At 33.1% G+C, this 12,820-nt stretch overlaps 1 protein-coding gene across 1 annotated transcript; it reads left to right on the plus strand.

The window, feature by feature from the left end:
* Positions 1-10,245: 10,245 nt before the first annotated feature.
* Positions 10,246-11,701, plus strand: LOC120152258 (cyclin-D5-1-like). The gene is made up of 5 exons (XM_039164517.1): positions 10,246-10,605; positions 10,701-10,787; positions 10,878-11,169; positions 11,254-11,390; positions 11,480-11,701. Exons 1-5 carry the CDS (start codon positions 10,351-10,353, stop codon positions 11,651-11,653), a joined length of 945 nt encoding a protein of 314 aa, XP_039020448.1. The 5' UTR covers positions 10,246-10,350; the 3' UTR covers positions 11,654-11,701.
* The last annotated feature ends 1,119 nt before the right edge of the window (positions 11,702-12,820 follow it).

Below are 12,820 nucleotides of genomic sequence, written 5' to 3' on the forward strand. Positions count from 1 at the left end.
AAATCTAGACTTATCACAAGTCTAGAATGGAGTATATTTCTATAATCATGCTATGCATATGCACTCACCTATACTTCTTTGCCTTTTCCTCGATCGATTCTACTTGTAGATTGTTCCCGAACTCGAGTAGGCTCGGTATCTACATAAACATAATTTTCAAGATGATCATCAGATGTCTATGTCTTGAAATTAAGCTTTAATAGCTTACTAATTTAAGGAATTTATAGCTTAGTCTTTCTTTCTTTTCTTTCTCTTTTTTTTTTCTCATGGGGGAATCGGTTCCCCCCCCTGGGGTATCGATTCCCCACTAGCATTCTGGAATTCATATTCGTTGAGGGGGTATCGGTTCCCCCCTGGGGGTATCAATTCCCCTCTAGTATACTGGAAATTCATATTTGTTGAAGGGGTATCGGTTCCCCTTGAATGGGTACCGATTCCCCTAACCCAGAAATCCTATTTTGAGCCCAGAAATCGTCTCATTTCAGCTCAAACATACATATTTCAATTCCTTTAATCCTCTTAGCTCTCATACACTTACTTAAACTAATTATTATCCATTCAATACCTCTAAAACTAAGAAAACTACTCATCCATATAGAATTGAAGAATCTAACTCCAATTCCAACTTGTTCTAATTTCAATTCCATGACTTCCTACTTCTTAATTAGCTTATTGACAAGTCAAAAATCTTATTCAAACATAAAAAACTCATCCATATCAAAATTTCATCTAAAAACTCATTTTCCAAATCTATCTCTAAAACACTTATCTTGTAGTTTTAATGTCATATAAGCTTTCCTTTAGCTTATATAACATCCAAACTTTCAATTCCAATCTTAAAAATCAAAGAAACTACCAAGGTTCAGTTTCTTACCTTTACTTGCAAGCTTCACGTTGGGAGAAGGAAGAGAAGAAAATAAGGAAGAAGGAAGAAGAAATGAGAGAATTCTGGAACGTGGTTCTAATATAATCCCCAAAGAATATTTAATTAATTCATTTACTCAATTACTCTTTTACCCTATTAATTCCCCTTCTTTATAATTAAATCCTACACCAAATAATTCAAATAAATCATTACACTCTTCCATCATATTACTTAAATCACCAAATGTTGAAACTTTGCAAATTAATCACTCACCCGACATGGAGGATGTTACACTAGTTGCTTGATGTTTCTTGTTATTGATCAATGGCTTCTAAGCTTGCTTAAATACACCTTGAATCACTTCTTAACGTTGGGGATCATTAATGAAGATAATATAGTCATTTTAGTGTGAAATCAATTAATAAAATAGTTTGGAGCGTGGGGGGAATCGGTACCCCTCATAGGGAATCGGTTCCCTAAGTGTAAAATTCAAATATTTTGACCGTTGAATAGTGGGGGGAATCGGTACCCCCTGGGGGAATCGGTTCCCTCCGAGCATATTGGAATTCTCGGAGCCAAACCATTCAGGGGGAATCGGTACCCCCTTGGGGGGAATCGATTCCCTCTGAGCAATCTGGAATTTTTGGCTTTGAAACGGTTCGAAATACTTTGTAAAATTATTTTGAAATTGTTTCAAGATTAAAACTTAATTTTACACTTGAGTAAGGATTAAAAATGACTTTTGAAAGATTTAGAGTAATGTTTTGATATTCAAATAATTATATCGAATATACTTAGAAAATCTTTTTGGAAAATCTTAAAATTCATTTAACTTAATTTGTTATATCGAAATATCAAAATGTTTTCAACACTTTGTTTAGAGGGTATTTCGAGTGCAAAATATAGAGGGATGATCAAAGCTGAAGGTGAATTCCCTTATTCATGTGGAAGATATATAAACTTCAAAGTTCTACTCTTTATATGGTCTATTAAGGTATGAGAAATATTCAATTATATACTTATATCACGCAAATAGCAATGCCAAGAACAGAGACTAATCACAAGGTTTGTTGGACATGTACCGACGCCAATGTCTCAACTAAGAGATAATGATAAGTCTTTAGTTAAAGTTCCTTTTTTCCTTTCAAGAAGAATTCAAGAGACTAAAGAGAACATTACCTTAGAAACGGGATTGTTGAGAACCATCGACAATCAAAGGTATTGTCAAAACATGAACTAAACCAAATCCCTAAAAAGAAAAGGGGGAAAAGGGTCAAACAGAGTAGCCAAAGAAACATATCAAACAATGGAAAATTCAGCTCCAAATTTCAGAAAGGAAGAAGAGAGAAAAACCAATAACTGAGATGATTAAAAACAAAGTCCAAAAGGAAAACATAGTTCATATTACCTCGAGAAGGAGTGGGAAGATTGGCTATTGTTGATGAGCGAATGTAAACGATAAAGAGAGAGTGTGAGAAAAAGGGTATTAGCGTTCATCTGAATGATTAAGCGTGATTTTAGACTTTGAATCGATCAACAACTCTAAATCATTCAGACCCATAATTTTATGCGAACCAAACGTGCTGAATCGGACTGATTCAGCGTTCAAGTCTGAACGATTCAATTAAGAACCACACAAACACAACCTAAGTTTTGGTATTTTCAACACCCCTAAAAAAATGCGACATTTTAATCAAACTATACTATTTCTAAAGATTAAATAATAAAATGGCAAGACTTTAATTGAAAGGCTGGAAATCATAGATGATTGGACATATTTTTATACACGTAATTAGGGATGGGCATGAGATCCAAATTCGACGGTTTCGGCCCGACCCAATAATTGAAAGATCGGAAATCATAGATGATTGGACATATTTTTATATATGTAATTAGGTATGGGACCCAAACGCGACGGGTTTCAACTTGATCTAATCTGATTGTGTTAGTTTTTTTTAAAAAAATCGGGTTCGCTCGGGTCAGGTCGGGATTTTTAAAGGTGATGTTCGGGTCGAGTCAGATTCAGGTTTAGGGTGAAAAATACCGGACCCAACCTGACCCGAAAAAAATATAATTTTACCTTATATATTTAGGAATAATTACAATAATACCCCTATATATATTATTTTTCAATTAAATCACTATTTTTATTGAATAAAAATATTTTTTATTATTATTTTGGGTTGGATCGGGCTCGAGTCGAGTGGAGGGTATATATTTTTTGGGTCGAATGAAGGGTATATATTTTTGGGTCAGGTCGAGTTGGCAGAAATCCGACCCATGTCTATCCCTACACATAACGTCCAAATTTAAAGAAACAAAATTAATTAAATATATTTTTATTTATGTGTCATAAATTTAAGAAAACTTAAATGTGTGTTTAATGTGTTTTAAATAAAACCTACATTATTAAGATTAAAATGAAGAAAAAATAATAAAAATTAATTAACTTTCATCTGACAAGAAGGGTAAAGTACAAAAGGTGTTTCTTTATTGAGTTTCACAACTATTAAAAGTTACAAAATGGTTCTCCGACTTAGGATTTTTTCAAAATAAAAATCATTTGTTTTTTCTTATATATTTTTTCTTCTTTTCAATTTATCCTCCAATATATTGTCCTAACGCATCTAGTGTCACGTTGGATGAGGACGCATTTTATTATAGTATTTTTAAGAGATAATTAACATATGTCTTCATGTAAATGATACTAAAAAGAGGATGAGTCTACAGTTTACGTTGAATGCTATAACACACCATTAAAGTACATAATAAATTAGCCAGTTGAGATCATATAAGGACCATACAACGAAAAAGTTAAAAATTCATCCAAAAATTTGAACAGAAGATCGATACGAAAAGATCTGTCTGCATCGACAAAAGAACCACAACAAGGGATAAAGGTATTGAAAGACAATCGACAATCGCAGGTTAGAGTCAAGCATAATGGGACAACTATCTCCGAACGCAAACCGCGTACCACGTCTAATCGAACCAAACCAGGGAAGGTCAACATGATAATAAATAAGCATCATCTTGATTAGTTAAGATAATGTCAAACCCAACCCTGAGAAAATAAAATAAAATGAAAAGAACAGTCAAACGATTGATAAAAAATATCAAAACGTGCTAAAAGACATAGAAAAATGTGCTATAAAACATATAAATATATATCATAAAGACGGATTTATTGAAAACTAAAATATAAAAAAATAAAAAAGATTAGCGATTGACAACCAACCCTGAGGTCAGTGCCACTACCTATTAATGAAAATGGAAAGAGGGAAGTAAGCAAGCGATAGAAAATTTAGAAAAAATTAAACTAAGCGGCACAAGCCGCAAAGTGTCTCTTATTTGAATTTTATAATCATCGAAAAATATTGATTTTTTGGTAATACTGTTATATAAGTTATATAGGAAATGTGATGAAATTTAAGCAAATGATTAGCTTAGCTCAATGGTTGAGTGATTTGTTTCTTATGTAAGAAGCTCAAGTATAATTCATACTAGGAGTAAGAATGATGTCTATCTTTTTATTCCTCATAGGTGATGTTGTAACTAAAAAATAAAAAAAATGGCATGTCATGCCACATAAGCATTGTCGTTAATGGGTTTTTTAAATATTAAAGTTTAGATACTAAAAAGAAATAAAAGTGATAATTTTGGTATAAAGCGTGTAATTTACCCTTTTAATACTTACTTAATAAAGATAATTTAATTAATGATGTACTCGAGCGGTGATGTACTCGAGCTTACCCTCACAGTTTCCAGAGGGTGCGGAGGGTCTCTCGGAGCTACTGGTCCACCTCTATAGGTCCATCATATCATGAAACAAGGAACTTTGTGGTCTTGTATCTACGGAGTGACTCCTAAGGTATTGTTGTTGGATGGACTGAGGGTATTGGTGGGGGAGGTGGTGCAGTTGAGGTACTAGGTAGGGATGTAACTATATGTCTGAGCACAGATTCGCTGGGGTATTTTGCTTATCTGAATTCAGGATAAACTCGACCCCAGAATCTATTACTAGGGAAGCGTGACTCTCTACCCTACCGTTCTTATTGTGGGTTAGATTGTATATCATTCTTAAATTGGACAGAGTAAGGTTTTATCATCATTCAAGTCGTAAAAGTACTCATGACACTCTAGAGGCATGTACACATACAGATACTAGCTGACTCTAACTCGTAACCGACTAAACTTGACGCTCTGATACCACTAAAACACCCTAATCCAGTCCGACCCGAAGATTCACTGGATCACGATATCACATGTGACCACTTGAATGGTTACTCCTAAAAAAATGTTCTTTTAAACATGATTGATTATAAATATTCGATAAAAATCCATTCATACTAAAAGAAATAAAAACATCATATTTAAGTTTTACAAATACAGGGGAGCTCCTAAAATATTCAAAATATACAACGCTGAGTTTTGAATCAAGAGTTATGACTGAATATACAAGGGTTTATAATATTACTTGTCCTCTAAAAGTGACTTAAGACATACTATGAAATACTCGGCTACTCTGGTCTGCTGTACTAGAGTGTCTAATGATGATAACTCCCCGCGAACGATATCGTAATATGCGCACGGAAACACATTTCGAATGTTGAGCTTATGAGCTCAGTGCCTCACTAAAAATTGCACTATACTATATGCACTCATTAAATACGATAGTTAATGGCACATGAAAATGTACAAAAGATATCGGTCTACTATATTGTGGTGTACATAATGGTACGACTGAGGGATTCTACATCTCGGAGCCCACACACCTCTCTAGTTTGCCTGAATACCCGAAGGTACTCTAGGTGTGATCCAGAAACTGTATCATAAACGTACACCCGACCAACTCACTTTGTCGAGTCTTGGGGCATTTGTGCCCAGCTGGCAATAAGTGCCTTAGCACTGGCAATAAGTGCCTTAGCACTGATTGGGATATTCAACTGTACGACTGTAATTGCTAGAGTGACCCAGGTGTCGTGGTTGTGTCCTGGGTGTCAAACAAGACTAGTTTTATCTTGTCATAGCTAGTGTTGTTTCTACTATTCTTAGTTAATTTAACATTCTCATTTGTAGTTTTATCTCGTAGCATTCTGATATGAATGGCACCCCTAAAACCTACTCTTAAAATTCTTGAGTTCTTTATCCAAGATTGTTCGGGGTACCGATATTGAGCCTTCAGTATCAGTACTGACCCATGAGTATCAATAATGACCCTGGTATCGATACCATTTTTAACTTTCATGTTTTGATAATTGACTGAGTATCGATACTCCTCTGTAGAGTATTGGTACTGGTATCAATATCGCCTTAGGTATCGATACCAAAATTGCCTACTAGAATCAGCTAAGTGATCTCAATATCGATACTACCTTGTTAGTATCAATACCTGACTCCCAGTATCGATACTAAATGAAGGAGTAAAGATATTTCATTCCTAAACTCCTTGATTTTTCAACGTCTGAATAACAATATCGGTATTGTTCTTATAGTACTGATACTCGTGCCTATAATTGCCTTGTTCCAAGCATGAAAAATGCTATCTTTCGACCTTAAACATCCTAATGAGGGACCCAACTGTTGTTAATGTCTTATGTATGATTATAGGGATCATAAAGAGGCTATAAACATGTTAGAAACACTTAATTTCGAATTTTACCATGAAAATGCAACTTAGGTCATGCAACCTACTAAACATATTTAATTGACATACATATGGTATAGATGAGTCTGAAGTGAGTTACCTTTGATCCCTAAGCTGTTAGAGGTGCTCAAGGTTCAACCCAAGGTAAGTTTCTCATTTCCCTTTGCTTGATAGGTCTCTTCTACTTCTCTCACTAAACAAAAAATCAAGCTTATAGGTTACTAACTATATTTGGAGGTTAAGGGAGGTTTAAAAACACTTCCTAAGGTTAGAAATCACTGAAAACGAGTCAAAACCTTTAGGTTTCTTAAACCCCCACAAAATACACACTTTGAAAACTAAGGCCAATGCTTGAGTTTGAAGGCTTGGATTAGAGCTTAGGGTGAGTAGATTCTAAAACTTATCTTGGAATCCTGAACTAGGCTTGACAATCTTCAAAGTTAGAACCTTTGCCAAGGTTTAGAAGAAGAGGAAGATGAATGGGGAATAAGAGAAAGAGACAAGTTTGTGGAGAAAAATAGGGAGCTTGCTCCAGACGTGAGATCACAAATTCTTAATTGGTTTTCATCTTTAATTTTGAACAATAGTTAGCTACTCCCTTTGTCCCTCTAAGTTTGGGTGCAAACTAAAAATACACTTTTTTCTATTGGGCTTAATCCAGGCCCAATTTCACTTATTTTTGGGTCAAGGCTTTCTACAACTATAGGATATATTCAAAGTCCCAAAAAAATAATTGAAACTTCTAACCCAGAATTCGGGGTGTTACAACTTTTCAGAAAACGAGTGAAATAGTGGAGTATTATCATCTTCTGCAACTTTTCAGAGGCCTATCAATGCATAATTTAAACAACATTTCAGACAACGGGTGAAATAGTGGTGTCTTATCATCTTCAGCAACTTTTCATTGATTTATCAACTCAAATCAGAAAACTTTTTTGTGGTGCATTTATCACTTCATATCAGAAAAAACATGTGTTTCTCATAGGCCAAATAATGATCCATTTCACCAACTTTTCAATGTTCATTTAATTATCTTCATTAACTATTAATATTTGTGACTTGAAAGCCATTTTACTCAGCTATTGAAGCAAAAAAAAAACCAAAACACCTTCAATCTTTCACTTCCAAAGCTTGAGTTTTTTCAAACATGTCAACTATTTGTGCAACTATTTTTTACGATTGCAAATCTATAACTATGTGTTTCCCGAAAAAACATTCAACTACACGAGTTGAAGTTCAGTATACAAACAATAGTTCTACTCGAAAGCAGTAGAAGAGTACCTTCCTTATATTATAGATTTTCACTATCATACACGAGGTTTCATCTAAGCGATAATGTAGACCTTGCTAGAATGTTTGAGACATATTACTATCATTCTTTCTCTAATGTCGATTTATTTGTAGAGTTCGATGATCTTGACCTTGCTCATACCATTGAGGATGTTGCTTCTAGCTCGAATATCCCACCAACTCAGACAAATGACTAAGAAAAAAACATAGATGATGGAGACCCAGAAACATGGTTCCAATTCGTACGTGAACGACAACAACAAAAAGAATGGGAAATTAAAGAACTTAATCTTAATTCTGACGAGTCTACTGATTACAAAGATTAAAACTTCTTAATCAATACTGCTATGTTAATGATTTTATTTAATGTTTATGGTGTTTGTAAGGTTAGTCCTATTTACTTCATGTTAATGTATTAAGTTTGTAGTTTTTTCCCTAATGTGCATTTCTGAAAGTCTAATCTAATGTACATAGTTTATTGTTCTTTTCAACATAATCTACCACATTTTGGAGAGTAAAAAAATCTATCAAAATTCGTTCTAGTGTATTTTTTTTCTTTTCAACATTAAATTTTCATAATAATCTGAAAAATATAATTTTTTAACAGAAGTCATACTTATATTATTATATAACTATCTAATGTCGAGAGAAGATTTAAAAAAAAACTGAAAAAGGTACCGTGTCGATGTCATGATTTTTCCCACAAATACGTAGAACCTGTAGGCTAAGCATAGATAGAAATACAATATCTAAAATATAAGAAACCAGTCAAAAATCGATTACTGACCATCTTGGACTTCCCATGGATATTTATTCCAAGCTTTCAAACTCCTCATAGCTCTAAGAGCCAAGCAAATAATTTAATTAGAAATTCAAGTTTCAAAAACTATATCAATTTATTTAATTTTCAAAAGAAGAAAAAGGTGTGATATATATTGTACAAGGGGAAATTACTTTAGCATATAGAGGGGGGAGGAGCGTCTTCCTCTTCACATAAAAAAACCAGAATGGTCCAGTCTTTTTGCACGTGAAGACGCTCCTCACCGCACTCACAGAGTTGGATCATTTTATTTCCCTACTGCCTCCTGCTACTATCTTCACGTTTCTTATCATTATCTCTTCTAATGAATCAAACCCTTCTCTTGGCCTTCCCCCATTGGCATTGCCCCTTCCCCATGCTTTTTCCCTCTACTATTTTTCTTTTTATATAGCCTTGTACATTGATGTAGGTTCTTATTGAAACAGGTTATCTCCAAGATCATTTTGTATTAAAAAGTGTTTTTGGATGATAAGAATTCTTATTTAGTTGCAGTGTTTGATAAAAATGATCTCACTTCATGATTATTAATGATTTTTTTTTTGTATTATTATAATAGATTTGACAAATATTATATACAATATAAAAGGTTACAATAATAACACGAGGATAGAGACAACAGAGTATAAGTATAACAATGTTTTTTATATTATTATTAATTCCATTTTTCATGTATTACATCATGAATAAAAAATTGGAACTTTTTGCAGAAAAGTGCACACACAGCTATAATAATTAAGAAAACATGCATATAGATAGATAGATACAATGATTACAATAAAATAATTAATGAAAATGTATGGAATAGTAAACTTAGATCAGAAACACGTAGGGCAAGTAAATTCGGTTAAAATTGATTAAAGCAATCGGATATAAGTTAATTTAATTTCTTAATAAGTTATTATTTAATGTGCATATTGTATTTGTATAAAATTGCAATTCTAAATCTTAAAATATAAAAGCTTAATCTTGAACTTTAAATGGGACACATGATATTATTATTTTTAGGGTTAGGACACGTAACATTATAATAATAAATTTGTATAAATTAAAAGTTACATAGTTAAAGTATCGGTTATTTTTTATTTTAAATAAGATGTTTGAAGGAAGAATCGTTTTAGCTTAAACTTTTGTGAAGTATTTGATAAAAATATAAATGACTATAAAAATACAATATATGAAAATGAAATTAAAGAGCAACGTGAAAATATTAAAGTAAATAAATAAAATTTATTATATAAAAAATTAAAAAGATATCATTTTCATTTGTTTCCAATAGCCCTGGCTTATATAATAATAATAATAATAATAATAATAATAATAATAATAATTTTAGTAGCAGAATCCCCAAAAGATGCAGAAATTTAATTGAATAAAGTACAAAATTAGTTTCCTACACTGCAGTGTACAGTAATGTAACTGCCAAATAACGCCTCATTTTTCTCTAACATTGGAGTATTACATACCACATCCGCTAATATTGGCGGCACCAAAACCGCGAATCGCATCATCAACTACCCTTTTCCCGGTTCCTCCCCTCAGTCCCCCAGTCATCCCAAGTCAAATCTCTTTTTCCCTTTTCTGTAGAATTTTCCTTAATCTCTTCAAACGTGGAACATATATACCGGTTGTTGTAGGAAGCAAACCACCGAACCCATATTTTGTTTTTCTTCTTTTGGTTGAGATTTTTGTGTCTTTTTTGTTATGTAACAAGGATTTTGATTGAGACAAATGGGAGAGTTTGGGAGTTACTTTTCTTGCTCTAGCCTCTTGTGTCATGAAACAGAAGAAGAAGCTTGTTGTTTCGAAACAGAGCCAGAAGACGAAGATGAAATTCTTTACTTTAATGATAAGGATGACGAGTATATTGAGAGTTTGATTCGAAGAGAAACTTCTACTACTACATCCTCTACTGTTTATCGGATTACCGATCGAGATAACTGGCTGCGATTTGCTCGCTTAAATGCCATTGAATGGATCTTCAATGTCTGTAATCTGTATCTTCTTATTTCTTCTTAATTTATTCTCTGTGGTTCCTTTTCCCCTTTTGATTTGATGAAAAAGGTTTTTTTTTAATACAGAAAAGAACACTCTTTGGGTTTCAAATCCATACGGCATATCTGTCTGTAGTACACTTTGATCGATTTCTCTCAAAGAAATCCATTGATGTAAGCTTATTTTTTTTATTGTTCAGACAATGGTTAAACGAAAGGTTTCTTCTTTGCGTTTGTAACAATGTAATTTTTTGTACTGGTTAGCATGGGAAATTGTGGGCTATACAATTGTTGTCGGTGGCATGTTTATCAATAGCAGCAAAAATGGAGGAGTGCAGAGTACCTGTTTTATCAGAATTTCCCACACAAGATTACAAGTTCGAAAGTAAAACGATTCAAAGAATGGAGCTATTGGTACTCACTACTTTGGAATGGAAAATGACCTGTGTAACGCCCTTTTCTTATTTATCTTTCTTCATCCATAAATTTTATGGTGAATCTATACCCAAAGGATTAGTCTCTAAAGCTCTGCAGCATATTTTGGTTATAGTAAAAGGTAATCTAAAAATCTAGTTTTTGAATGCCATTATGAAACTTTCCTTTGTTTGCTTATGTTAATGCTTGATTTTTTTTGATACAGATATCAATTCAGTCGAGCATCGGTCATCGGTTATTGCTGCAGCGGCTGTGTTGGCCGCTTCTTGTGACCAAAGATTAACAAGAAAAACAATGGAGCTCAAGATGGATTTCATTTCATTATGGGGATCTCTAGAAACTGTGAGCTATTACTTTGTATTATAATTTTTCTCATATTTTGTGTAACTTGGAGCTCTATGGTGAATGTTCCGTTGGATATTTTGATGCAGGAACATGTATTTTCCTGCTATAATATGATGCATGAAATAGAGATGGGAAAATCCAGGACTCCAAAATCTGCAATTTCCTCAAATTATTCTTCACTGTATCATGCTACTGAGAACTCCTCTGCTGTCAGGATTGGGACTAAGAGAAAACTTACTTTCAAAGAGTCTGATCAATGAAACTCTGTCAGCCATCTTTTTTACCGATTGGATTACTTTGATTAAAGAAAAGGAGAGGAAATTTTGATTCTTGGGATTGGATTTTAGTTATAGCCAGTTTCATCAGTGTTTTTGTGGTATTTCATTATGATTTTGTTGTTGGATGATTTGAAGGTTCCGTTTTCCAATAATAAAAGATTTTTTTTAGCCTGTGACAAACGACAAGATTAAAAAAGAAAGAGAGGGATAGAGTAAATAAATAAATACAAAGGGGATAGCTTTGGCCTACAGTAAGAACTATGTAGCTGACAATAATCCAAAAGCCATTAAAGGAGGAAGAGAACTTCATTTCAAGAGAATGCTAGAAGATTGCACACTTTTTTTTTAAATTCGTTTGTATTTGTTTCCTATTTTAATTTTTTTAGTGAGACAAAGTAAACTTACATCCTTGGATGATGTTTTCTACCTGTTTTCCTCTCTTCTATTATTCGCATGTTGATCTTATGTACTCACTTTTATAGTTAACATCCTTTGTTAATATTTGTGTTTGTTTCACACTATCTTAAGTTGACAGAGATTGTATGTCCTCATCTTGTCCTTATTGAGTTGATACATTTCTTAGGTCAGAATTTGGGTGATTAGAATATGAGAACGTCGTTATATGTCTACTAATCAATTTTTTATAGCAACAAAAAAAATTCAGCTCATTGCACAAATGTTGATGTATAACGAGTGAGGTAATGGTTTATAAGATTTGAACACCGGGAAAAATAATTAAATTGATAACTTGTGTTCATTCTTTTTTATTTGAGTGGAGAACCATGATAGTATGTTATGGAAGTAGAGGATGGAGTAGATTCTCTCTTTTCCCTCCCTTTCCTTGAATGTCAATGAGTATTTTATCATATATTTCGTATATTTGATAATCAACTATCTTATAGTTGGATTGATATAGAATCGTAAAGCTTAAACTTAAATCATTACTAGTCTAAGATGTTTATTATAAGATCAAATTATTTGTTGTTAGACTTTATAAATGAGTTTATGATAAACTCTCTTTAGAGTAAGGAAATGTGGCAGAAGATATAACAGTATTTTATTTGGGGCTATCAAAGCGAGAGAGAGGAAAAAGTGAATCATGATTGGGCTTGCCTGTAATACTGTGGCTTACTTTTTCACGAGTGGGTA

Source organism: Hibiscus syriacus, unplaced genomic scaffold (assembly GCF_006381635.1).
Source record: "Hibiscus syriacus cultivar Baekdansim isolate YM2019G1 unplaced genomic scaffold, ASM638163v2 tig00111088_pilon, whole genome shotgun sequence".
In the NCBI taxonomy this organism is placed as follows: Eukaryota; Viridiplantae; Streptophyta; class Magnoliopsida; order Malvales; family Malvaceae; genus Hibiscus; species Hibiscus syriacus.

Bases quoted from the DNA above. Each gene is read 5' to 3' on its own strand.
- LOC120152258 (XM_039164517.1), top strand. From the start codon at position 10,351: ATGGGAGAGTTTGGGAGTTACTTTTCTTGCTCTAGCCTCTTGTGTCAT. The intron at 11,170-11,253 runs GTAATCTAAAAA...TTTTTGATACAG, and splicing joins TATTTTGGTTATAGTAAAAG to ATATCAATTCAGTCGAGCAT. The intron at 11,391-11,479 runs GTGAGCTATTAC...ATTTTGATGCAG, and splicing joins TATGGGGATCTCTAGAAACT to GAACATGTATTTTCCTGCTA.